At 53.7% G+C, this 26066-nt stretch overlaps 1 protein-coding gene across 2 annotated transcripts in view; it reads left to right on the top strand.

The window, feature by feature from the left end:
* LASP1 (LIM and SH3 protein 1) overlaps positions 1-23677 on the top strand; it is a 37544-nt gene extending 13867 nt beyond the window's left edge. For both annotated transcript variants that reach the window (XM_030839880.3, XM_060290624.1), the window contains exons 3-7: positions 2560-2644; positions 9827-9934; positions 19845-19989; positions 20345-20448; positions 23073-23677. In XM_030839880.3, coding sequence (XP_030695740.1) covers positions 2560-2644; positions 9827-9934; positions 19845-19989; positions 20345-20448; positions 23073-23246 — 616 coding nt within the window. In that variant the 3' untranslated portion in view covers positions 23247-23677. The remainder of the gene's footprint in view (positions 1-2559; positions 2645-9826; positions 9935-19844; positions 19990-20344; positions 20449-23072) is intronic.
* Positions 23678-26066: the final 2389 nt, after the last annotated feature.

Below are 26066 nucleotides of genomic sequence, written 5' to 3'. Positions count from 1 at the left end.
AGAGCTGCCCTGAAGGTCTTCTCCATCCCCCTGCTTCAGGACCTAACCTCCCTCCTGTGCTCATGAGCCCCTACTTACAGACGCTCTCCTCACCACACTGCCCACCCCTTGACACCTTCATAACGGCTCTGATTCGGTGGGAGGGTCATCTCCAAAGCCCTCCCTCCTAGGACCTCAGGGCCCGCCATTTCTGCTAGAGATCTTACTTAGATCCCTCCTGCTGTTCTCTTTCTAGTCTCCGGGAACAGACTCCCAGTTGATCCTCCCTTTTCGTGGAACTGCTCAGGGATTTTGAATGGCGCACCTCAGCTATAGGTGGCCCTGGCTTTGCGGAGCTGGGCCAAGCCTGGGACTGGACCCACAGCCTTAGCCCCACGTTCATCTATGGGACATTTCTGTTGACGGCCGCAGGCACCTGTATTTGCTTTTTTTTTTTTTTTTTTTTGCGGTATGCGGGCCTCTCACCGCCATGGCCTCTCCCGCCGCGGAGCACAGGCTCCAGACGCGCAGGCCCAGCGGCCACAGCTCACGGGCCCAGCCACTCCACGGCACGTGGGATCTTCCCGGACCGGGGCACAAATCCGCGTCCCCTGCATCGGCAGGCGGACTCCCAACCACTGCGCCACCAGGGAAGCCCTGTATTTGCTTTTTAGTCTCTTGCCTTGCTCTTCCCTCTGCTCGGGGAGCCCTGGGCCTAGACTGATCTGGGAGGCAGGACTCAGGTGGGGCAGTGCAGGCTACGAGTTGGGACACAGCTAGAATCACCTTTTGTGCTTCTAGGTCCAAGATAATGAAGTTAGCTCAGAGGGAAAAACGATTTGCCAATCACCCTGTGAGACAGTGGCAGGGCCAGCACCCAGCACTGTGCTCCTTCTAGCCACCCCCCACCCTCCCCCCCCACCATTTAGTTGAGTTCTCCAGCCCCCGAGTCCTGCCCTTGACACGGGGAAGTCTGTGTGTGATTACCAATAGCTCTCGCTCAGGATGGGCCGGGCAGCTGGAGAACATGCCAGGCTTGGTGAAACACAGAGGTGGAGGGCTGCTGGTGTCCAGTTCCGGGGCACATCCGCCAACCTGGCTGGCTGGAAGATGGCGATCCAGCTCTTACCTGGGGACAGGCTGTGCGTCTGGCATCGGCTAGTCGTCATGGTTGTGGTGGGGTGTGGCCAGCCAGAGCTCAGAATGGCTGGCTTCTGCTCAGAGAAGCCCCCTGCCAGTCCCTGAAGTCACTGGGGCCTGTGTAGCCCCCCAGCCCTCTCACACACCAGCATCTACACACAGACCACAGTGACTCAGGGCTGCCTCTCCTCTAGCTGGTTTGCTGGGGGCCTTTGTGATGACCCAGGGGAACGGAGGAGACCCGAGTTCTAGTCCTGGCTCTGCTTCAACACCTGGTAGGACATTCGTTTATTCAACAAATATTTATTGAACACCAGGTATTATTTGGGGAGCTTGGAATAAACCAATGAAGGAAAGACCAAGAATCCCCTCACCTCATAGAGACCCAGTGGAGAGAGAAGACAGTAAACCGATGTGATAAATAATTATGAAGTCAGCTAAGTGCCTGGCACCAGCACACGACTTCCTCCTCTGGGAGAAAGGAGAGGGGTGGACCGGATGGTCCTGGAGGTCCCCGCAGGCTTGGCTCTGAGGGCTGAACTGGTTCCTGCTACCTCCAAGCCAGCCCTCTTTCTGGGGGACAGGACCGTGGTCTGTCCTGTGTCTGGAGATTAGAGGGTTTGGTTCAGGGTGTTGGGTCCTGGGAGACCGTTTGGGTGCAAATCTGGATGCGTCCAGTTACTGGCCGTGTGCCTTAGCCACATTGTTTAACCTTACCAAGCCGCTGCTCTCCAGTCTGTCAAAGAGGGATAATGGGGCGGTTTTAAGAAGTTGATGAACTAAGGCATGCACACCCTTAGCACAGGGAAACACCAGCTGTTGTTACAGTGCTCTCATCTGTCACCCGTGGTGCCTCTTCTCGGCCTCAAGCTGATCTCTCCTCTACCCTCCGATTGTGTTGGACCTTGTTAGCTGTTTGAAACACCACTCTGGATGTGTGTGTTTTTTCTGTCTCACTGCCTTTTCCTGGAAGCCCCCCTGGATATGTGTATCCCTTTCCCCTTTACTTCTGTCTCTGTATCCCTCCTGCCCTTCCTCTGCTACATTGGTCTCCACTTCTGGTCTCAGCTGAAAACTTTGTCCTAACCCCATGAGCATCTTCCTCCCAGCCTGGCTAGGCCCTCCTGGGTGCCTGGCCCCCTTGACCTTCCTGTGCAATAGACATGGATTACTTGGGTGATCTGAAACCCTTAAAGAGTGTCCCCATGTCCTCCCTTTGGAGTTCTGGGTGGCCAGCCAGCCACTCAGGCCTGATGTGTCTTCCCAGTTCAGCCCAGGCTGAGTCTGAGAAACGCTTGCCTCCCCTTGGCCATGGGCAATGGGCATTGTGGTTCTGATGCTGGGACAGGGGCAGGGGCTGCCCAAGGATAAGAGAGTGGAAGCCAGAGGTTCCCGCCCCTTCCCCCAGAATGACCCCCCTTCTTTTTTTCTGTCCTGCAGACACTACCCCAAGCAGTCCTTCACCATGGTGGCCGACACCCCGGAAAACCTCCGCCTCAAGCAACAGAGTGAGCTCCAGAGTCAGGTGAGGGGGCGGGGCCTGCCCCTTGGGGGCGGGGCCACCCCTGGATTTGGCAAGGGCTCCTTCCTTCTGTGGTTACTCCGCAAGGCCAAGGCGCTGAAATCCTAGCAGTTACCAATCTCCCTGCCCCCACCCCGCCCCCAGTTACTTCACATTTCCTGACTTGATCAGAGAAGTGGGCGAGAGTGTACCCCGCTTCCTACCTAAAGTGGGTGGGAGGGGTGTGGGCGTCGGATTTTTTCTGCTTCAGGAATTTTGTGGGGGACCCCGAGAGCCCACCTCCTCCAGGACGCTGGTCCCCTCCCCCTCCTCTCCACTCACACCCACCCTCAGAGGGCAGGCTGCGAAGGGGGCCTGTCCTGCCTGTGTCTCCTTGGGCCTGATTTTCCTGAGCGCCTGCTGGGTGGGGAGCCGCCCTGCGTGTCACCGCAGCAGGGGAGGAGACGGGCTTCCTGCGCCAGGGAGAACCCGGTCTTCAGGGGACACTGAGGAATAAGCAAAAGGTCCAGAACCTTTAGGCCAGAACGACTAACCCTGCCTGGGGGTCTGGGAGGGCTTCTGGGACAAACCTGGCCTGGACTGTGGGGTGGAGCGGGGCAGAGCGGGGCTTCATCAGAGACCCCTTGGGGAACGTAACCAAGTGGGCAGGGTGCCCAGGGCCAGGAAAGTGTCTTGCAGGATCCACCAGGGCCCCCGAGGGGGATCTCTCCTGATCCCTCCGGAGTGGGGCTCTTGCTGCCAGATCTCGATGTGACGTCTGTGGTCACATGAAGGAGAATCAGCCCTGGGCCATCTACACGCATTCTCTCGTTGAATCTTCCGAGCAATCCTGCGAGGAAGGTGCTGCTTTCCCATTGTACAGATGAGGAAACTGAGGCTCAGAGACAGTAAGGGACTAGCTAAGATCATATATGTAGCCATAGAGGTAATAAATGTATTAATAGTTAATGTATGGAGTGCTCAGTGCTCTGGGCGTATTAATGTTCAATCCTCACAAGAGCCCTGTGCAGTTGGCAGGATCGGTCTCACTTTATGGAAGAGGTTCAGGCCGCCCGTGTGTCCCACAGTGATGGGGAGCAAGTAGGGGAAGCTGATGTCAGCAGCAGCTCACATCTGCCAGCCCAGACCCTGCCCCCGCTATGGTGTGAAAGCCACAGTCACTGGGGGAGCCGGTGTGGATACCAGAGTCTTGCCAACTGAGGAGGGCTGAGTAGCCCAGCTGGCAGGAAGTAGGCTTGAGACAGCGCTGGGGCCTGGGCCCGATCTGCACAGGGAAGACCCTAGCCAGGCCCTGACCACCGCCCTGGACTCCCCATCCTGTCTGGAGCCTACTGGGGCCAGAGGTGGAAGGGGCTACATGGGGCCGGCAGACCAGAGCACCATGGGGTGACCTGTAGTCACCCCACAGCTTGAGAGGAGTGTGGGAGTGTGTGTACACACTCAGGCAGAAGCAAGGGACACACACACACACACACACACACACCCCCACACACACACACACACCCACACCCCTACTCTCAGAAGGAGAAATTCAAACCCTGTTAATTCCCTCAGCCTTTGTTGGTCCCACAAAAGCTGGGCTGCAGCTCTTTTTGCCCCTGGAACTTGATCCCTGCGGGGCGGGGTCTGTGGGAGGAAGCAACCCCTGCTTCCTTCAACCCCAGGGTCTGAAGGCTCTTCTGACCTGTACCCGTCCCCCCGCTGTCCCCCAGGGGCCTGGCCCCACTGCTCGCCTCCTGGGTCCTGGGCTCCTGGCTCTGGGGCCGACTGGGGATATCATGAGAAAGGCAGTCACTCTTCATAGGTTCTCACTGCGTCCTTCATAGGACCTCATTTAATCCTCACAACCACCTGATGACGAGGAACTCTTGTCCCTGTGGTGCAGATGGGGACACAGGTGAGAGAGGCCATGCCCCTTGCCAGAGCCCCGTGATGGAGGCAGAAGTCAAGCCCCCCCTGCAGCCTGCTGTGGCACCTGTGCGCTAACGCCCAGGATGCTCCAGTCACCCGTGGGGACAGGGGGCCTTTTAGAATGCAGAGTCCTAGGCCCCGCCCAAGGCGTTTCTGTTTGGCAGTTCTGGGCGGGTCCAGGAATCTGCATTTTGGTGGCCCTGGTGATTCTGATGAGGGCTTTTGGTCCCACAGACATGCTCTGAGAGGCTGAGCCAGGCTGTGGGGTAGGGAGGGAGCTAAGGAGCTGCTGGGAGGGGTGTGAGTTAGGGCTTTGCATTGAGGCCGCTGCTGCAATCTGCAGTTGGGCTCCTGGGGGCCGGGGCTGGGATAGACGGAGGGTGGAGACCCCGGTCCTGCCCTCTTTGCAAGCCTGGTTCTGTCTCCTGCCTCCCCCCAGCTGTGTGGTCTGAGTCTGGCCCCCTTGCCTCTCAGAGTTGTTTTTTTTTTTTCCTGCCCGGTAAAATAGGGACAGCAAACCCAGTTACCTAGAGGTTGGGGGCTGGGCCCGATGCTCTGAGGCTTGAAGGGCTGAGCAGGCCTGGCTGGGGGTGGTGATGGGTTCTGGTTCCCTTGGCCACTGTGGAGGCAGGGGCGGCTGGCGTGGCCTGTGGCTGACCGGAAGGGAAGTGGGAGCCTCTTCTACCTCGTCTGCCCCACCTCACCCGGGTGTCAGCTGGTCTCTTTCCAGGCCCCTTGCTGGGCCTGCATTGGTGTGTCTCTTCTCAGTCTCTGGGAAGTTGTCCATGCTATTTCAACTTTGTTTTCCTGTCTCTAGATTGGTTCCCAAAGTGGTGCTTTGGGTGTCTGGGACACCTGGAGCCTCCCCTGTGGGGGCAGCGGCCACAGAGCTGACCAGAAATGACCTTCTGGGTGGTCCTGCCCAGGCCTGGCTGAGGCAGGGCACTGGTGGCTGGGCCTGGTAGCTCTCCCACTGCCAGCCCTGCGCTGAGAGGCAGCAGCCTTGGGGTGGGGCTGAGCTGGGGCGGTGTGGGCCCCTGAGCCCAGGCAGAAGTGCAAGAAAAAGGTCTCTTTCATTTTTCCCTCCTCATCCATGGTGCTGCGCGTGGGCTATGCCACAGGGCACATGCCTCAGGGCACAGGAGAGTGTAGCAGAGCCTCATGCTCTGCCCTGCTCTTGGCAGGGTTCGCACTCTCTTATCTTGAATCTTGTGACCAGCAAAGCAGGCAGCATACCTGTGTCACTCTTACTGGAGCTGGCTGAGGGTCAAATGCTGGATCTGCCATCACTAGCTGTGTGCCCTTGGGCAAGTTATTTAACCTCTCTGAGCCCTAGTGCCTTCATCTGTAAAGTGTGGATTACCTCTCTCCAAAGGTTATTGTGAGGATGTTAGTATATATTAGGCATTTAAAAGAGTTCCTGGCATACAGTCGGCACTCAATAAATGTTCGCTGTTACTATTCTCCTGGAAAGGAGAGGAGATGGAACTTGGGTATGATAAAGCTGAGGAATTCTAGACCTTCTGATGATTGCTTCCAGAACTGACATTCCAGAACTGGGAACATTTGGGGTTTTTTTCCATTTATGTTATGAACTCATCACAATCCCTCTTTTTTTAATGTTGTGTATTTTCTTTCTTTATTTATTATCTTTTCTGGCTGCGTTGGGTCTTTGTTGCTGCGCGCGGGCTTTCTCTAGTTGTGGCAGGCAGGGGCTACTCTTCGTTGCAGTGCGCGGGCTTCTCACTGCGGTGGCTTCTCTTGTTGAGGAGCATGGGCCCTAGTGCGCGCGGGCTTCAGTAGTTGTGGCTTGCGGGCTCAGTAGTTGTGGCGCACGGGCTTAGTTGCCCCGCGGCATGTGGGATCTTCCCAGACCAGGGACTGAACCTGTGTCCCCTGAGCTGGCAGGTGGATTCTCAACCACTGCACCACGAGGGAAGTTCCTGTGTGTGTCTAATTGTAAAACGATTTCTTTTTTGTTAGAAGGGGATGGGTTACACAGTATGTGGGTCCAGCTCACAGTAGGCACATAATTGGAAATTGTTGGTATGTTTTTTGCAATAAAAGTTTTTAAAGTTGTGATCTTTTCTCTTATGTTGGGTCAGCAGGGCAGTTTTTTTTTTTTTTTTAAACATCTTTATTGGAGTATAATTGCTTTACAATGGTGTGTTAGTTTCTGCTTTATTTTTCAAATTATGCTGCCTGTTTGGAGCATTTCACATCTGCATTCAATTCATTCATCATTTACCCAACAAACACATGTTTATACCTACTGTTTGCTACAATAGTGATGAACAGGATAGATCCTGAGAGAATAATTAATAAATTTACATATTAAAAAGTAGAGTTTCTTGGGGCTGTGGTTGTTCAGGCCTGAGGGGCCTCAGGCATCATTCCCAGCCCTGCCTTGGGAGTTTCCAGGATGGGAGGCCCAGGCAGCATCCAGGCTTCAGTTATCTAGCTGCAGTGCTGAGTTGTATCCTGAATCTACCAACAAAGCAGGTTGAGTGACCTTGGGCAGGTAACTTCCCTCCTAGAGCCTCCTGTCCTGTCCTGGTGAGCCATCCCAGATGAGGGCAAACACTCCTGCTTCGGTGCTGAGCGAGGCGCTAGGCGGGGGCCTCCCCACGCTCTTGGTTCCCCCCCTTTTACCTCTGCCACACACTCCACCTCCAAACAGCCTCCTGGAGAATCTTCCCCGCCTTGATTCTCCATAGTCAGGGCCTGCAGGTGCTTAATAGATAGGGTCACACACTCCAGAGCTGGGAGGGCTTTTAGAGATCAGCTGGGACCCAGACAGGGGGACTGACTAGCCCAGAAACATACAGCAAAGTAGTGGTGAGCCCAGTCCTCCATCCTTTCTTGCCCCCACTCCGCCCAGCCCTGCCCTCTCTGGGCCGTCTGTGCCAGGAGTGAAATGAATTACCCTCCCCAGCAGGGAGGGAGAGGCAGTTCCTGAGCCTGGGAACCAGCTGATGTCATTGTAGTGTTGCCATGACAATTATTCCCCTGGATTAGGGGCCTGACAGCTCCCGAGGCCAGGAAGTAGAGGAGGAGTGGGGGAACTGGCATTTGTTCAGCACTCTAAGGTTGACAAAGCACTTTCACACCTGCCCTTATCAGTACGCATTGAGCCCTGCTGTGTGCTCCACAGTGTGTTTGCTGCTTTAGAGCCACTGTCTGTAATCCGCACCGTTCATTGGACTGGGTCCATCGTGATCCGCATTTTACAGATGTGGAAACTGAGGCCCGAGAGGTTCAGTCAGTTGCCCAAGATCACTCAGCAGGTGGGAGACAGCCTATGTTCATACCAGCTCCCCCTGGCTCTTTGCCTATGCTTGGTGATAGGAAGCCCCCTCCCTATTTTAACTGGTTCCTATGACAGTCCTCTTATAGGGGAGGAAACCGAGGCCAGAGGCCGTGGATCTGGGCTTCTGCATCTGGAGCTACCCATTTTTTTTTTTTGGAATTTTTGAATTTTATTTTATTTATTTTTCTATACAGCAAGTTCTTACTAGTTATCCATTTTATACATATTAGTGTATGGAGCTATACATTTCTGACTCTAAGTTTCTTACCTTTCCTGATGCCCCCTTCCCAGAGGGTTCTCTCCACCCCGCTACCCCCAACACTAAGAGTTGCTGTGCTGGCCCAGGCCTTCCTGGAGGAGCTGATGCTGGGCAATTCTGGGCCCTTGGGGTGGGTTGGTACCTGTACCCACTGTGTTAACTTCCAGTCTGATGGGAACTAGCACATCCAGGCCTTTGTTTTTAGTCTGGATCAGAACAAAAGAGGTTCTGAAACCTTTTAGGCACAAGAACCCCATGGATGGGTAAGCTGGGGCTCGGGAGACAAACAGGGACCCCAGCCCCTGGGGGATGTGCAGAGGACCTGACAGGTATGTATTGTCAGTCGGGTCACACGGGTGCAGCTTGGCCCTGTGGCCAGATGACTCCACGCCTGGGAGCTGCCTGGAGATTCCCAAGGTCCTGGGCCTCATGTCCTGGGCTGACCTGCCTCTAGGGCAGTACAGCTCCCATGGAGGGAATCCAGGCAGCTGGTGGGGTTTGGAACAGCTGGCGCCGAGGTGGATGGTGAAGACTCAGAAAGCCAAGGAGCAGTTGTCTGCCCCAGGGACATTTCCAGCCTCCGTTCTGTTCCTCAAAACCCCAGGGAAGGACAGGATAGTTTTCATATTTCAATTCTTTTAGTGCTTGGGAAGTCCTTTCTGACGTCTGACTCAAGTCCCTCTGGTACTCAGGTTTCCGTGGAATTCTCAGAAAAGAGGGGGGCAGTGGAGGTGTGGTAGGGGACTTCCCCGGCGCTTGGAAACCCGTTCTGAAGTGCTCTCTGTCCCCCGCCAGTTTCATACCCTCCTGTGGCGTTGACCTCAGAAGCCAGCCTGGCAGCCGCCGGGACCTGTCAAAGGCTCATTGATTGAGTTTTCCGAGCTGCTGTCTTACCTCCCCCCTTTCTGGGCACCAACTTTGTCCCTTGGTACAGCCCTCACTCAGCTGGTCACTTAGAAACTCCCTCGGGGGCCTCCCTGGTGGCGCAGTGGTTGAGAGTCCGCCTGCCGACGCAGGGGACACGGGTTCGTGCCCTGGTCCGGGAAGATCCCACATGCCGCGGAGCGGCTGGGCCCGTGAGCCATGGCCGCTGAGCCTGCGCGTCCGGAGCCGGTGCTCCGCAACGGGAGAGGCCACAACAGTGAGAGGCCCGCGTACCGCAAAAAAAAAAAAGAAATCCCCTCGGGCTTTCGGCGGGTAGAGCCACATCCTGGCTAGGGTGAGGGCTGGGCCCGTCATTGGAGCTCTGGAAAGAACCTTCTTCCTCTAGCTTTCAGGCAAGATGGGCCAGTGGTGAAGGAGCAGGAGTCAGGCAGATGAGGGTTCATCCTGGTGGCTCTGGACATGAGCTCCTAAGCTGCATGACCTTGGGCGTGGGACTTTGCCTCTCTGCGGCTCAGTTTCCTTGTCTGTAAAATGGAGCTAATGATGGTATACAGCAAGACTTAGATGAGATAGTTCATGAAGAGCGCTTGGCACTCAGGATAGACTGAATACATATTAATGGTTTATTATCACGAGTCTAATACTTTTTGGCCAAGGCTTGTGCTTTGAGTTGGGGCGTGGAGGTGGATGTCACTGCAGGGGGGTTTCTGGTCAGGGTCTCTCTCCTGGCTGGTTGCTGCCTTAGAGATGGCTGCAGGCTGGGGCCCTCTCTGCTCCCCGTGCCTCGACTCCAATCCCTCTCCACCCTTTGGTCCTCCAGGTGCGTTACAAGGAGGAGTTTGAGAAGAACAAGGGCAAAGGCTTCAGTGTGGTGGCAGACACACCCGAACTCCAGAGGATCAAGAAGACCCAGGACCAGATCAGTAACGTAAGCTTCCCTGCTCCCTGGGGTACCATACTGATGCCCTGCGCTCTCTTCTCGTCCCCTCCCCGCCCGTCTGGCAGACATGCATGAGGCCAGTTCTCCGCTGCTTCTGCTCTCTTAGGCGGGCCTGGCTGGCGGCTGCTTGAGCAGAGGGAAGGGAAGGGTTTGGAGTTCCCAGATGCCTTTCCTCTGTGCACCCCCAGATTCCCCCTTTGATACCCTCTGCCCACATAGTATTTCCGCCTTAAAAGGACTGGACTTTTGGGGGGTGTACAGGGAGGGCCTTTATGCTAAATCACCCCCGTACCCCTTACTCTCTCTGAAAATCCCCCCCCCCCCGGCTGTGGTGAGTGCCAGGGTCCAGACTGGCTGTTTCGTCTGAGCACAAAGGTCAAAACTGGGTGGCAGAGGTGGGGGAGGAGCCGGCCTCCCCCTCGTCTGCCTCTGGGTGCTGATACTGCAGTCATTTCCGCCCCTCCTCTGCCTCCTCCCCCACCTCGGCTTGCTCTTCCTTCCTGTGTAAAAACCCCAGCCGGTTTTGCCTGCTGGCCCCGGCCTGGCACTCCTGGGCCCAGGGCGGTGACCAGCGTCTGGCCATGGCAGGGCTGGGTGTGGAGCGTGGGCAGTGGATCGATGCGCCCCATGGCGCCTGTGGCCAGGGAACAGGCCTCGGTTCCCTGCTTGGTGGAGCCATGGGCCAGCAGCCTGAGTGGCTCTGGGCTGCGGGAAGGCTGCCTAAGGGCCTTTGGGCAATGTGAGGTCATGGGAGCACCACTGTGAGCCCCAAGCACAGGACGTGGGCCGCAGACCCATGTCGAACAGGGCCCTACAAAGGACCGGGCGAGCGGTTGTCTTCATGTCTGGAACAGGAAGAGGTTGACAAGTTGCCCATGTCACTGGGCTGAGGGACTGGAGATAGAGGCTGCAGGGGGCCTGGGTGTTAGCTGGTCCACCCGGCATCCAGCCCTCAGCCCTCCACCCGGCCTCCTTGGTCGGGCACTCCTTCTAGAAGTTGGCTGGACCGTGCTTAGCGTGGACTCCGGCAGTGGTTCAGGTGGATGTCAGAAGCCAGGGCCCAAGCCGTCAGAACCTGCCATGCCCCAGACCATGGCTTTTAAGCTTTGACAGCAACCTGCAGTATGAAATACATGTCACATCGTGACCCACCCAACAGGCCTGCTGATTTATTTAAGGGAAACAGAATCAAAGCTTCCAGGAAAGAGGGCTTTACCGCTTAAAGGGCATTCGGATATCTTCTGTTCTATTTTAGTTTGTGAAAGACGCTGGTTGCCGACTTAACTAAATGGGTTTCGCAACTAGGTTGTTGACCAGCAGCTTGAAATTCATGGCTTGAGGAAATGGAGTGCTTCCCTTGGGCTAGGATGCCTCTGAGGGCTGTAATCCCTACCTGCTCCCCTGCTCCTCTGCCTCCCACCCCCGCCAGAAAAAAAGCCTGTCTCAGTTGCTTCTTCATAAGCCAGGGCCAGACCTCACACCCTAGAGCTTCCCTGCCAATCGGTGGCCGGACCTCCAAAGGGTAAAGCCGGAGGCAAGAAGGTGTGGGTCTCAGCTCTCCACATGGAAAACGGGAGGGAGGGGAAGCCACGGGAAGGGACGGAAGACCCAGCGGGCTCCCAAAGCTGGAATCTTGAGTCTTCAGCCTCTGTGGCTTTTCACTGTGAAGACGGTCTTGTCTTGGATACCTGTTCCCCCCCACCCCACCCCCGCCTACAACCCAACCCCCAGCACAGTCACTCATTGCTTCCAGCCTGGGGCTTTTAGAAGGGAGACAAGCCCAGTCGTCCCTGCCTCCCTTTCGGAGAGCCTTCCAGAATACTTCACACGCAGCCTATTGCACCTGCACGCACCCCTCCCCCCTGCCCTCCCCCCAAACTGGTTATTGGAGGTGTTAATGTCTGAGGAGCCCTGGTAACAGAGCTCACCCTGGCCAAGACACTCACACCTGAGGAGATAACATCTTATCATTAACCACAGGGCTGCAATTAGCTGATTGTCCTCTGCTCTGAGGTGGGGGAGGTGACTCGAGCCTGACCTGGTTCTGCTTTTGCAGCCTTAGCTGGAACCTGTGACTTGTGACCACAAAGCTGGAAGACTCTTGGTTTTAGCAAGTACAGTTAGTCTGTCAACTGTGGGCCTCCAAACAGCTGGACGAGAATCACTTGCAAAGGTTGATTGAAAATGCAGGCTCACAGGCCTCCTCCCCAGGCCACCTGGGAGCAGAACCCAGGAACCAACATTTTCTCTCTCTTTTTTTAGGAACCAGCATTTTATTTTTAAAATTATTTTTGTTGTTCCTTTTTATTTTTATTGAGCTATAATTGGCATACTGCACTGTATACCTTTAAGCTTTCCAACATGATGATTTGCCTTACTTACATCATGAAATGATTGTCGCAGTAAGTTTAGGGGACGGCCATCATCTCATACAGATACAAAATTAAAGAGATAGAAAATAAAATTTCTTTTTCAGGAACCAGCATTTTTAACACATCCCCTGGGTTACCTGAAGTTTGAGAATCGTCACCAAGAGCCTGAAAAAGTTTCACCAGAGGTGCCAGGCCTGGCCACATCCCAGAACCCCCCAGGGAACTTTAAACCATGTTGTTAACTTGTCCCTCCTCCAGAAGAGTTTTGGGAAAGATGGTGTTTTGAGCCACACCTTTTGTTTTGTATCCAAAATAGTGTTCCTGTATGTAGCCTGTCACTCACTTCCCAGGTTAACGTCAGATGACTCCTCATTTGCGAGGAAAATGTCAAGCACTTAGCATGTGATAAATATTGTCAGTTGCTATTAATTTAAAGGCAGACTCCTCTGCTTTCTATACTGTGGCTAAAGAAGGGACATGCACTAAAGTTTGGCTGAAAAGTTAGGCCATTGTCTAGTACTGAGCATGTCTGGAAAACTGAGGGGGCAAGGTGCTAGTTAGACATCTGTGGTGAGTATTTGTGTCTTTTTTTTTTAAATTGAAGTCTAGTTGATTTACAATGTTGTGTTAATTACTGCTGAACAGCAAAGTGATTCAGTTATACATATATATATATATCTACGTTCTTTTTTTTATATTCTTTTCCACTGTGATTTATCATAGGGTATTGAATATAGTTCTTTATGCTATACAGTAGGACCTTGTTTAGTAATTGTGTCTTCATTAAAGGCACCTGAAGGGGTGAGAGGCCAGGACCGCAGGCTGTGAGCTGAAATTTATCCTGGCCTTTGGTCACCAGCTGTGATGGCTGTAATGGACGGGAGTCTTTAATTGCTGAGGTCCCTATATGGGAGCCACAGCCTTCAAGCAGAAAAGCTTTTATTTATCTGCACATCTACTTATATACTGACTTTCTGTGTACAATTTTGGGTCTTTTAACTTTTCCTTTTTCTGTGAAGTGTAACACATAAACACCTGTGTGTGTACTCACCATGCAAGTCAAGAAGCAGAGCGTGACAGCACCCCTGTCAAAATAGAGTTTTCAAAGTGTTAAAAAAAACAACAACAAAAAACGTAACTCTCATGCAGTGAATACCTATCATATAATTACCTTAATTTTGAGGAACCAGCTGGAGCATCTGACAGGCAGAGATGATGCCTAGTCTGTGAAAGAAAGCACTGGATATAATTAGATACAGAACTAGTTAGTGTTCTGCCATTAGCTGCAGAACTAGTTAATGTCCTCCAGGACTATAAAACCATAAGCTTTGGGCTTCCCTGGTGGCGCAGTGGTTAAGAATCTGCCTGCCAATGCAAGGGACACGGGTTCGAGCCCTGGTCCGGGAAGATCCCACATACTGCGGGGCAACTAAGCCCGCAAGCCACAACTACTGAGCCCACGTGCCACGACTACTGAAGCCTGGGCGCCTAGAGCCCGTGCTCCGCAGCAAGAGAAGCCACAATGAGAAGCCTGCGCACCGCAACGAAGAGTTAGCCCCCCGCTTCTCAACTAGAGAAAGCCCGTGAGCAGCAACGAAGACCCAACACAGCCAAAACAGACTAATTAATTAATTAATTTATATAAAAACCCAAAACCATAAGCTTTGGAGATAGCCTTGCTACAGGCAGAAATCCTTTGCGTTTCTTTCAGTCAGAAATAATTAGTAGCTTATATTCCTTAAATAAGCTTCATTCCTTATAGTCCAGGCCTAATCAGTAGTAAATAGTAAAGTCAAAGAAAATTCTAGCCCCAGAGTCAAATGCCCCAGAGGTGGGCTTGTTGGACAACCCTGTAGTTTAATTTTTGACAGCGTGTGCTGTTCTTTTCTTTACAATTTTAAAATGTAGCTATGCTTTCTTTTTTTCACTGTGTAATTTTTTTTCTTGTTTTTAAATTGAAGTATACTTGGTTTACAATGTTGTGTTAGTTTCAGGTGTACAGAGAAGTGATTCAGTTTTATATATACATATTTTTCCCCCAGATTCTTTTCCCTTATAGTTTATTACAAGATATTGAGTATACTTCCCTGTGCTATACAGTACGTCCTTGTTGATTATCTCTTTTATATTTAGTAGTGTGTCTATGTATCTCAGACTCTTAATTTATCCCTCCCCCGCAACTATGCATTTCTGAATACTATAGTTTTGTTTTTCCCAATTTTGAACACATCTGTTCTTTTGCGTCTTGCCTCCTTTGGGCAACGTTGGGTTTAAAGAATCATGTACGTGTTTGCATGCAGCTGCAGTTTGTTCTTTTTTGTTGTTGTGTAGCATTCCATTTAAGATGCTTATATTGATGCTGGTGTTGATGGTCCTTTGGAGTGCTTCTATGGCTGTGGACAGCTTCGTACATATTTCCTAGTGTCGATAATGTGGAGTGGAATTGCCAGATCTCAGAGCGTATGTTCCTTCAGCCTTACCACATAACACCGAACTACTTTTCGGGCGGTGGTATTGATTTACCCTCTCGCCGGCAGTGATGAGTTTCCGTGGCTGTGCATCCTTAGACTTGTCCCTTTAGCCATTTTGGTTGTGTGTAGTGGTGTCTCACGGTTCTAACTTGCATTTCTCTGATTCCTAATGAAATCGAGCACAGATTTACATTTGTTTTAAAAACAAAATCGTGTTAGTCTCTCACAGGGAGCACAGCGCAACCTGGTGGTTGAGAGCTAGGAGCTGACGTTAGGACTCACCCACCCCTTACCTACCTCCTGAGCATTGGTTTCCCCATCTGTAAAATGGGGATGACAGTGATTCATTGTTCTTGGGCTGGCTGAGAAAAGGAAATGAGTTATACATATAAGGGCACCACAGAGGACTGCAACAAACGGAAACACTGTTAGAAAAAAAACAGCCCCTGGCTGGTGAGTTGACTATTCCATTCAAAGCCTGATGTTCCCTTCTTGGTCATGATGTAGAATCATGTGGAAGCAAGTGTGGAGGCAGACCTTTGTTTTCCACCACAATCAGGAGAGCAGGGGTTCAGAAAACGGAACATCAGCTAGCAGAAAAAATGCATTTTTCTTAGGTTTGGAATGGACCCTCAACTAGTCATCCTGGAGTCCTGGCTGGCAGGGCCCTTGGATGAGTGAGGAGGGTCCTTAGGCCTGGGTCCCTCTACCCATGTGCACTTGGATCTCATGGGCACAGTTACAGCCTGGCATAACAGGGGATCCCAGGACAGTTTTTAGACCAGGGCTCTGCTGACATTTCTGAGCTTATGGTGACACCTTTTCAGGGCATTTAGATGATTAGAACTTTGCTGAGCTTGGAACAGGGAGGGATCAGACAGGGCCTTGGCCTCTGAAAAATGTTCATTTTCCTTTTGAATGTGCTAACACCCTTTAAGGTGCCTCTTTGCTTCTCAAACCATTAGGTTGATCAGCAAAGTAATAACAGTTTCCCCGCTTGTTGGGCAGGGGAGGGAGAGGAAGTTGAGAGGATTGAAATTTTATCAGGTGGGGCTGGGCAGAAGGGAACTGCAAACTCACTTTTTGCAGTCCATTTCCCCTCTGTGCTGCAACTCCTGACTTAAGTGCCAGGCACCCCTTCTCTCAGTTAGGGTGACCTTGTGATTATCATCCCTTTTGAGAGTGAAAGGCAGTGCTATTCCTATCTATTCCAGAAGACATGAACTGGTACTAGGGGCAGACTTGGGCATGTGGTCACCCTGACCCAGGAAAGGGCCCATCCAGCTGTGGCTTTGTCCTTGTGTCCCCAGCCTCAGCCCTGACTGAGTAATGAAAGTCATTTAACTTCTGAGCCTCATTTACTTCTGTAAAATAGGAGTTAAAGTGTACCTATCCGACTTATTTTTTAAGGGTGATTATTGTCAGGGCCAAGGGAGATTATGTGCAGAGAACTCAATGTGAAAAGCTGAGCAAAGGTCAAGGTTATTCCTATTAGATTAACAGGTGGTTCCTGCATGGATGGTGGGGAGGCTGCCACGACGCTGTCCACCCGAATCAGCTGGGCCTAATTTTATAGATATTTACGCATGTGGGGTGGCTTTTTAAGGAGCAAGATGGATGCCATCAGCCACTCGTGGAAACGCACACACGTCCATACTCGCTTCCAGCTCTAGAGTTCGGCTAGGTTCCTAGAGGTAGTCGGGAGCCTCCAGACCACGTGGGAGCAGGTGGTGCCGTAACCTCTTTTTAAGATGAGGAAACTCAGGCTCAGAGGGGACGGGACTCTTCCAAGCTCACTGAGCAAGTGAAGGGCTCATGACTCCGGGGATGAGACATGGGAGGGACACTGCAGCTCTCGATGAAGGACCAAGTCTGTAGGACACAAAAGGGGAGATGGTGCCAGGCCTGGGACCCAGACATGCCTCCTTCTTCAGAGTCACCCCTTCACTAATACAGACAGAGCCGTACCCAGAGAAGTGGGCCGTCAGCCGGGACACACCTGCCCCTCAGCCCACCTCCTGGCTCCCTCAGGGCCCGGTGCAGGCCTCTGTCGGCCTCCAGGCCTCTGTCGGCCTCCACATGTGCACTTTCCCTCCCCTAGTCATCGGCTCCCAGAGTCAGGCCTCTTTTCGTTAACAGACAGTAAACAAGGGAAGCTGACCTTTCCCACCCCCCAGGACAAAAGTCAGAAGGCCAGTTGCCTTGGGAGCCTAGAGGCCTCTCCTTGTCCCCACCCCCGACTGCTCACCAGAGGACGGGGTCACCAACGGAGTGGGGCTAAGGGACACTCACCTTTTGCCCTTGTCTTAGGAATCTGAGAGCAGGGCACTGACCCTGTGTCTTTGAACTTCACCCCTGGGTGCTCTTCCTTTTGGGAGTTCAGGGATTCGATGAGTTTTCAGTCTGACCAGGATCAGCTGCCTCCCCTTCAGGAATGGGCTCAGTTTATTTCACCATTTGGTTGTGGGTCCCTACTTGGGCGTGAAGGGAAGGGGCAGGGGGAGGAGGGGACTGGTCCTCCCTGCCTCCAGACAGGGCCCATCCTGGGCTTTGCTGCTGCCCCACCTGTTCTCCCAGCCTGGGCTGCAGTGGGTCACCGTCAGTTAACAGCTGGAAGAGCAGCTGAATGATGTGGGTGGAACGATGTGGGTGGTCCCAGCCCACCACCCCTGCAGACCTTTAGCCCAGCTACTCCTGTGTAAGGCCTGCCTGGCCGAGTGTTAACTCTTGCCCTCCTTGCAAAGCGGATACGAGAAGGCAGCAAAGAAAGTGGGAGGGGGTGGCCCACGGGAGGTCCCGGGCTGGGACAGCTGGATCAGGCCTTGGTAGGGGCTTCCGGGGCACAGGATCACTCGTCGCTTCTGCTCCGGGACACAGGGCAGGCTTTGCCCCCATCCGTTCCCTGTCCCCTCACCCCACCCCCTTTTTCACTGGGAGAAGCATGGGGCAGGATCCTGGTGAACAGGAAGTGAGAACCGGCTTCTGGTCCGAGGCCTGGAGAGAATTCAGCCCCGGGTCTGCTCAGGACAGGACCAGTTTTCTGTGTCCTGCTTTCCAGGTTTCCTCTGGGGGGTGGGGGGGAGCTATTCTGTCACTCTCTGTCCCACTTCCTCCCCGAGCCCCGGCCCAGCCCAGCGATCCCGGAACACACAAACCACGGGCTTTCCACCTCCTCGGTTGCTTCCTCCCCACCAGGGTCCTCTCTGAAAAGTGAATAGACCCCACTAGGGGTCCTCAAGGTGGGGTGTGGGCTACATGCCAGTGAGAGTACAGGGAGAAAACCCTAGAACTCCTGGAGGTTGTTCTTTTTCATCTCATCCTTTGTTTTATTCATATTTTTGGTGTGAGTTTTACAGGAGACATTCCATATTTGTAAAGTGATGCTTGTGTGTAATTGATAAAATAGATGCAGTTTGGGAGGATTGTGCTAAAACAGATTTTACCAACGGGAATATGCATTCGACATATTTGGGCAAGCAGGGGTCAGCAAATTTTTCCTGTAAAGGGCCAGAGAGTAAATATTTTAGGCTTTATGGGCCGAAGGGCCTCTGTCGAAGCTACTCAGCTCTGCAATGAAAGCAACCATAGGTAATGGGAAATGAATGGTGAGACTGTGTTCCAGTAAAACTTTATTTCTGGGCACTGAAATTTGAATGTCATAGAAATTTCACAGGTTACCAGTCTTATTCCTCTTAATCCTCCCCCCACTCCCCCATCCCCATCCTCCAAACATTACAAAATGTAGAAACCGTTCTTAGCTCGCAGGCTGTGAGCAAACAGGCTGCAGGCCCGTGGACCAGAGTTTGCCAGCCTCTGCTCTAGATCACTGGTTCTCAAACTTGAACCTGCTTCAGACTCACCTGGGGGAATCTTTGAAAAGTGCATAGTCCCGGGTTTCCCTGGTGGCGCAGTGGTTGAGAGTCCGCCTGCCGATGCAGGGGACACGGGTTCGTGCCCCAGTCCGGGAAGATCCCACATGCCGCGGAGCGGCTGGGCCCGTGAGCCATGGCCGCTGAGCCTGCGCGTCCGGAGCCTGTGCTCCGCAACGGGAGAGGCCACAGCAGTGAGAGGCCCGCGAAAAAAAAAAAAAAAAGTGCATAGTCCCCCCCACAAAAAAAAGAAAGAAAGAGAGAGAGAGAAAGAAAGAAAAAAAAGTGCATATTCCAAAACCCTAGCCCTGATTTTGTAGATTCTATGAAAGGTCCTGGAACCTGCATTCTAACAAGCAGCTCAGGTGGGTTGGGAGCAGACAGTCTGAAGACCAGATCTTAAGAACGCAGCTCTGGGTCCCGGTATGTTCAGTTCAGCCAGCCCTTGCTGAGGACCCTGGGGTGTGTGGCTTCTCTAGGCCTCTTTTTGCCCATTTTTGGAACCTGAGGAGAGAAGGAACTCATCTTCTAGATACCAACCCACCCTCAAGGGAGGGCCTGGCATTTCTTTGCCCTGCAGGCTAGGGTCCTCAGCAGAACTCTGCGAGGTCATGCCCACAAGAGGCAGAGTCGCCTGCTGGTTAAGAGCACAGCCTCTGGAGTCTCTGTGAGCATGGGTAACTCATGCTGCTTGTCGGTGACTTAGTTTCCTTCTTGTCTGTTAAATGGCGACTATACTGTACCCCCTTGTAGGTGCTGTCAAGGTAAAACGAGCATGTGATGCAGAACACCTAGCACAGTGCCTGGCGCCTAGTAGGTGCTCAATAAACAGGAGTTGCTGCTTTTGCTGCTGTGGACCAGTGTGAAAGCAGGGTAGCCCTAGCCCCTGCCACAGGCACAGAAAAATGACCACTTACATTTGTCTCGTGCTTTAGTTTACGTGGCCCTTTTACATCCATTATCTCATTGCATCCTTCAGCAACCCCTGTAAAGTGGAAATGGAGGTGTAGCAAGGTTAAGTGCTTGTTCAGGGGCACATAGCTGGTACATCCCCAACAAGAACCCAGCTCTCTTTGCCTGGAGACCTCCAGGAGTCTCTCCCGTCCCAGGATCTTGAGTGGCAGCGGAAGGGGAGCTTTGGCTGGTTTGCTGTGGGTCCTTCACCCAGCACTTTCTGCCCCCGCAGATAAAATACCACGAAGAGTTTGAGAAGAGCCGCATGGGCCCCAGCGGGGGTGAGGGCCTGGAGCCAGAGCGCCGAGATCCCCAGGACACTGGCTATCGGCGGCCCCAGGAGCAGCAGCCTCACCACATCCCAACCAGCGCCCCAGGTGAGCATGAGGCCTGTGCGGGCAGAGGACCTGAGGCCAGGCCGGCTACAGGGTTGGGAGGAGGTGAGAGGGAAGCCTCGTGTACACACACACACCCAGGTCTCATCCCTACTGAGGGCACAAGCACCAGGGTCAGGGCCCGTTCTGGGCTCCCAGCGCCATGGGGGGAGATGCAGCCCCTGCTGCAGAATTCGTGGCACCGGCAAATGTGCACACAGAGACAGAAGGCTTTGAGCAGCGTGGCGGCTGAGTGAGGCGATGGGCGGTGGAGATACATGGCATGGGCTTCGTGGAAGAAGGGAGCAGGCTGGCTTTGGCAAGGCAGTTTCTGAGCCCGTCTCCTGCCGGCTTCCAGTTTACCAGCAGCCCCAGCAGCAGCAGGCAGCCCAGTCCTACGGTGGCTACAAGGAGCCTGCAGCCCCGGTCTCCATACAGCGCAGTGCCCCAGGCGGGGGCGGGGTGAGTAGCCCTGGCTGCGGGGAGAGGAGGTGTGGGAGGTGAGTGGGCCTCGGGGAGACGTCCTGGACGTAATTCTTGCACTTTCCTTAGAAAACCCACCCAGGAGGGCTGGCCTCCCCTGACCTTTGACCCCAGCTCCCTTGCCACCTGCAGATAATAGGGGTCTCAGCCTCTCGAGGAGAAAGCAAGTGTGTTGTAGGGGGCAGATTGGGACCCTGTGTTCCAGCCATAGCTGTACATTGGGCGAGTCTCGTCCACCCAGCTCCCGGCCCACGTTTCCTTACTCCAGCTACCTGGGAGCACACAGAGCACCTTTCTGCTTGGGGCCCTCCAGACTGCGCCCTGCTCCCCAGTCTCCATGACGACGACCTGCCAGGTCCTTCAGATCTCAGCTTGCCCCTGCCTCTGAGGCACCCTCCCAAACCACCCTGTGGCGAGTGGGTCTCCCCTGACGTGTCTGTCCTTCCGCCCCACTGGTTTCCTTCAGAGCACTTTTTCCACCTTGAAACAGTTCTCTGGGTTTGTCATCTTCTGACTGTGACCCCCACTGGACTTGACGCTCCATGTGGGCAGGGCAGTGTCTCTTTGGTTCACCTACTCTGAGCCAGGCTCAAAGCGGGAAGTCATCAATTTAGTGAATAAATTAACGAGCAAAGTGGGAGGTGGGGTGGGATCAGGCTTACCAGCCCTCAGACTAGAGGTTTGGTCTGTAAGTCCTGCTACTTATCCCAGTGACGGTGCAGCCAAGCTCAGCTCCTCTGTGCCGGGTGCCTTGGAATTCAAAGTAGCTCACGTAGAAGCAGGAGGGACAATACTCCGAGAAATAAAGTAGCTTGAGATAAGTGGCCTGCTCGGGCCTCAGGCTCTGGCCACACAAACGAGGGAGTGATTGTCAGTGCTATCTGGGGTGTCAGGTGGGCCGGAGAGGTCGTGTGAAGGATAAGGTTCCAGATAGACCAGCCAGTCCTTCCAATGCTCACTAAGCCTGTTCTGGACTGAAGGGATTTGGCTCTGAATAAAAGTCCACCTTCCTGCCCTCTTGAAGCTTACATTCCAGTCGGGAGACAAACACGAAAGCCAAGAGATAAGTAGGTAAGTAACGAAAGGTCAGAGAGAAGCTGTGAAGAAAAAGACAGCCGAATGAGAAGGGGAGAGAACAGCAAAGTTCTCAGTAAAGTAAAGGAATGAGTGGTGGAGGAGAACAGCAGTTGCAAAGGTCCTGAGGCAGGAATGTTCTAGGAAAGTTCAAGGATCAGCAGGAAGGCCAAGGTGACCAGAGAGGGGAAGAGGGCAGGGAATGAGGTCTGATCATGCAGGGACTTGTAGGCCATAGGAAGGCCTTTGTGACTGGTGAGCTGTGCAGAGTAAGGGGTTTGACTTGTGTTTTTAAAACGTGGCTCTAGCAGCTGCGTTGAGAAGCAGCAACAGAAGATTGAGGGCGGAAGCAGGGAGATGAGTTAGGCGGCTATTGCAGGATGCGGGCTTAGATGTGGTGACTTGGCCCAAGAGATTAAAGGCAGAGTTGGTGATAAGAGACCGAGGTCACTTCCGTCATTTCTTGAGGGTTGTGACCTCTTATTCCATAGCCTTCGGGGCTGATGAAGCTGGTTTCTGCTGCGGGGGTGGGGGCGGGTTTTGAAATTTCATGCTGAAGAGGTTAGGGGGCCCCTGAAGGATTTAAAGCCAGGGAGGAACATCCTCAGGTTTGCATTTTGGAAAGTTCCCCCGAGATCACAATGGATGAACAGTTGGAGGAGGCAGACCAGAGGCTGCAAACAGAAGGTCTGAGCAGGGGTCCTGGTGGTGGGGCGGGGCAGCGGGGGCAGATCCCGGAGGTTTCTAATGGGCTCGTCCAGCCCCGGACCCACACTGATCCCAGAGCCTGGCCTGGGGCACCGTAAAGCCTGAGCTGACCCCCGGAGACAAGTCGATGTCAAGGGCAGTGAGGGTCAGAGGACGTTAGAATCTTGCCTACTTCCAAGATCACAGCTAGAGTTCATGTGTTTTTACTGGACATTTCCTAGAGCTTAAGCACAAGACTTTGGCTGAGGTTGGAAGGTGGGACCTGACAGATATGTCTTGTGTCACCTGGAGGTTCTTCTCACAGGAATTGGTCTTTGTCCTGAATTTGGGAACCAGATTCATCAACAGCTTCAAAAAAAGAAGAAAGACTGGTGCTTATAATAACACAGATAGGGACTTCCCCGGCAGTCCAGTGGTTAAGATTCCGAGCTTCCACTGCAGGGGGCACGGGTTCGATCTCTAGTCGGGGAACTAAGATGCCTCATGCCACGCGGGGCGGCCAAAAGAAAAAAAAATGCAGATAATAGAACACATGTCATATTTTTAACCTCTACCCGGCATGGTGTCCACCGGACATTACTGCGTTCCTGTTCCGAGAGACAGGGCAGAACTACTGTAACCTCCGTCCCTGTTTATGCCTGGCCCTTGTTAGACGCCAGATGCATTATTAAAAAGGTGGTTGCTCTCAGAAGATGAGACACAGAGGTGAGAAAATTCATGGCAGAGCCCAGCCCTTCCGTGTCTCCCAGCTCCTGGTCCACTCTGCTCTGGGGTCCCAGAGAGTTAGGCACCCCTGACTAACCGTGCCCCGACCCCTGCAGAAGCGGTACCGCGCCGTGTATGACTACAGTGCCGCCGACGAGGACGAGGTCTCCTTCCAGGACGGGGACACCATCGTCAACGTGCAGCAGATCGACGACGGCTGGATGTACGGGACCGTGGAGCGCACCGGCGACACGGGGATGCTGCCGGCCAACTACGTGGAGGCCATCTGAGCCCGCCGGGCGCCGCCCGCCCCATCCGTCTTCAGTGCATTCCACAGCATCGCATCCGTCCTGGGCGTGACCTGTCCACCCTTTGGTGTCTCTGTTTTTTAAAATCTGCAACAGCTTGTTTATTCTCCCCCTCTTCCAGCTTCTTTTGCCAACCGAAGCCTTGTTCTGCCACTTTCGCGGCTCCTTCCTCTGGCAGGTTTTCCCCTTGACCAACTCCTTGATTTTCTCTCTGGATGGAACAGGTGTGGACCTCTCTGAGGGAAGCCGAGGCCCGTGGGGCTGGTCTGGGGGGGCGACCCGTCAGCTCCCAGGCCTCTGCCTTCTCTCTTTTCTTCCCCCTCAGCCCCTCCTGCCCACCTCCTCACACACCCAAACATTCCAGGCTGGGGTGAGCCCCAGACCCCCAGGACTCCCAGGGCGGCTGGGAGTTGCTTCACACACTCCCGGGAGTGGGACCCACCGCCCTTGCCCCTGGGATGGGGACAGGGGTGCTGCCGTCGTGCAGGGACCAGTGAGATGGGCTTTGCCTCTGCTTCTCAAAGATGGGGCTGCCAGCCCTCCAAGGGGCTCCCTCACCCTTCTCTCCCCAGCTCAAGGGCAACAGAGGAGGGTGAAGTTCCTGCTTTGGGATTCATTCTTCCCTCCGGACACGGTTCCTTTTCACACTGTGATTTTGCTCAGCTGCCCACCCGAGCCTGGTGTGGGTGAGCAGCTCCCCAGGAAGCTCGGCTTGGGTCCGGTTCTCGCCTTTACTTTAGGGACAGCTGCAGGAAGGAGGGGAACGGGGTGTTCTCTCTGCAGCCCTTTTCCCTCACTCCCACCCCGGTCCCCAGGGTCCCTGGCTTGCCTCCTTGTGAAGGGTGCACCAGGGAAGCCTCGAGCCTCTCGCCCATGCAGCCCAGCCTCTCGCGAGATCTAGTTAGGCCGCTCCTCGCCGCGCCTCCTGGCAAGGTGTCTCCAGGCCTTCCATGGCCTCCCCGCTCCCCACTTCCCGCCCGACCCCAGGTGGACTGTGCGAAACCACAGGACCCTCTGTATCTCCAGAACTTTGTTGCGGGAGAAGGAGCGAGTGTCTGCAGGTGTCCGTGACAGGCGAGGGTGAGTGTGAGCGTGAGAGAAGCGGGCGGGGTGCGGGCTGTGTGTGCAGAGCTGTCCTCCCCGATATTTTCCTCAAAACCCACAGTGAGAGGGGCGGACGCTGGGGGAGAGAAATTCCTTATGTTTTCTTTGGAGTGAAAAATCCCTCCTTCTATCCCCGAATGGAGGAAGCCCACCCACCCCCTTTCCAATGTGCCAGGCGGAAGTAAGGGGGGGGGGGTGTGCTTCGTGGGGGAGGGGTGGAGGGAAGGCTTTGTGGCTCCAGGCATATTCTCTCCCCCATCTCTGTGTCCTGGGCCGCAGAATAGGGGGCCAGGGGACCCTGTGTCACCCACACTGTCTCCCCCGCCACCCTGCCCAGGCTAGCTCCCCATTTACTTAAAGCCTCCTTGAAGCAGAGGGGAGGGTCCCAGGGCTACAAAACTGGAAGCACAGACCCAGGATGAGGAAGGGAAAGATGGTGCTATCTCCAAGTCCCTTCTCTTGCTCGTTGGTGGCTGTGACGACCCTTGCCTGGCTTTATTCATCTCTGGGCTTTCTTGTCACCCTTCTGGGTCACCCCTCCCATCTTCACCCCGAGTCCGCTGACTCAGGCGCCACAGGTTGACATCCTTGCATCCTTGTGCCCTGCAGGCATATTTAGCATCAAGTCCTCACTGCTTGTGAGTTGACTTGGGAATATTTACCCCAAATCAGAGGCTTGAGCCCCTGCCTGACCAATCCCTTTCCCCCTTGGCCAGAACCAAGGTGAAGGCAGGTGGGGTGTCTTATGTTGGGCCATTTGGGGGATGAGGGAGGCAGAGGGAACAATTTTGGGAGCCTTGAGGCAGGCGCTGGCCCATTTTGTTTCCTCTTGATCTCAAAGCACAATGTGGATTCTGGGACCAAAGGTCAGAGACACATCCTGTTGGAGAGCCTGCGGTTGGCAGGGTGGTGAGAGGGTGGGAGGAGGACCTGGGGGAGCAAGAAGTAGCCTCTTTTCACTCGGCTTAAATTTCCTTCCAAAACAAGGCAAGCCAGCCGCTGGAATCTTGCTGCCAGCCCTCTGCTCCTCCCATCCTAAAAATAGGGGACCTTTTCTTACACACCCCCAGAGAGAGGAGGGACTGTCACACTGGTGCTGAGGGACCCAGGGGCTGCTGGGAGTCCTTATTCCTTTCCAGAACCATCCATCCCTAGAAGAGCACAGAACCTGAGGGCTGGGCCAAGTCCTGGTCTTTTTTTACATTTCACAGGTTTTTTAGCTGATCTAATCCCAGGAAAGCAAAGCTAGAATGTGAATATAACTTTAGTGGACCAATAATGAAATGCAAGAAGCTCAATGGTGAGAAAAGTGAATTCTCTCAATATTGCTTCCTGTTTTCTTTCTCATGTCCCTCCAGGGAAAATTGTTGCTTAATTTCCGCCTTTTCCCCCTCACATATGCACTTCTGGGCCCTTTTTTTTTTTTTTTAATAGCTGGAAAAAAAAAAATACCACCCCACAGACCTGTATTTAAAAAGAAACAGAAATGACCATGTGAAATTTGCCTCTGTCCAAACATTTCATCCGTGTGTGTGTGTGTGTGTGTGTGTGTGTGTGAGTGAGTGTGAAGCCGTCGTTCATCTTTTTATATGGGGTGGTTGTCTTTCCTTGGTCTGTTTTGGTCCCCTCTCTCGTGGGCTTGTGCTTGGGATCAAATCTTTCTGGGCTGTTATGATTTTGAACATTTGACTTGGACCA

The sequence above is a fragment of the Globicephala melas genome, chromosome 20 (genome assembly GCF_963455315.2).
Source record: "Globicephala melas chromosome 20, mGloMel1.2, whole genome shotgun sequence".
In the NCBI taxonomy this organism is placed as follows: domain Eukaryota; kingdom Metazoa; phylum Chordata; class Mammalia; order Artiodactyla; family Delphinidae; genus Globicephala; species Globicephala melas.
This window is presented reverse-complemented; position numbering and strand designations above follow the sequence as displayed.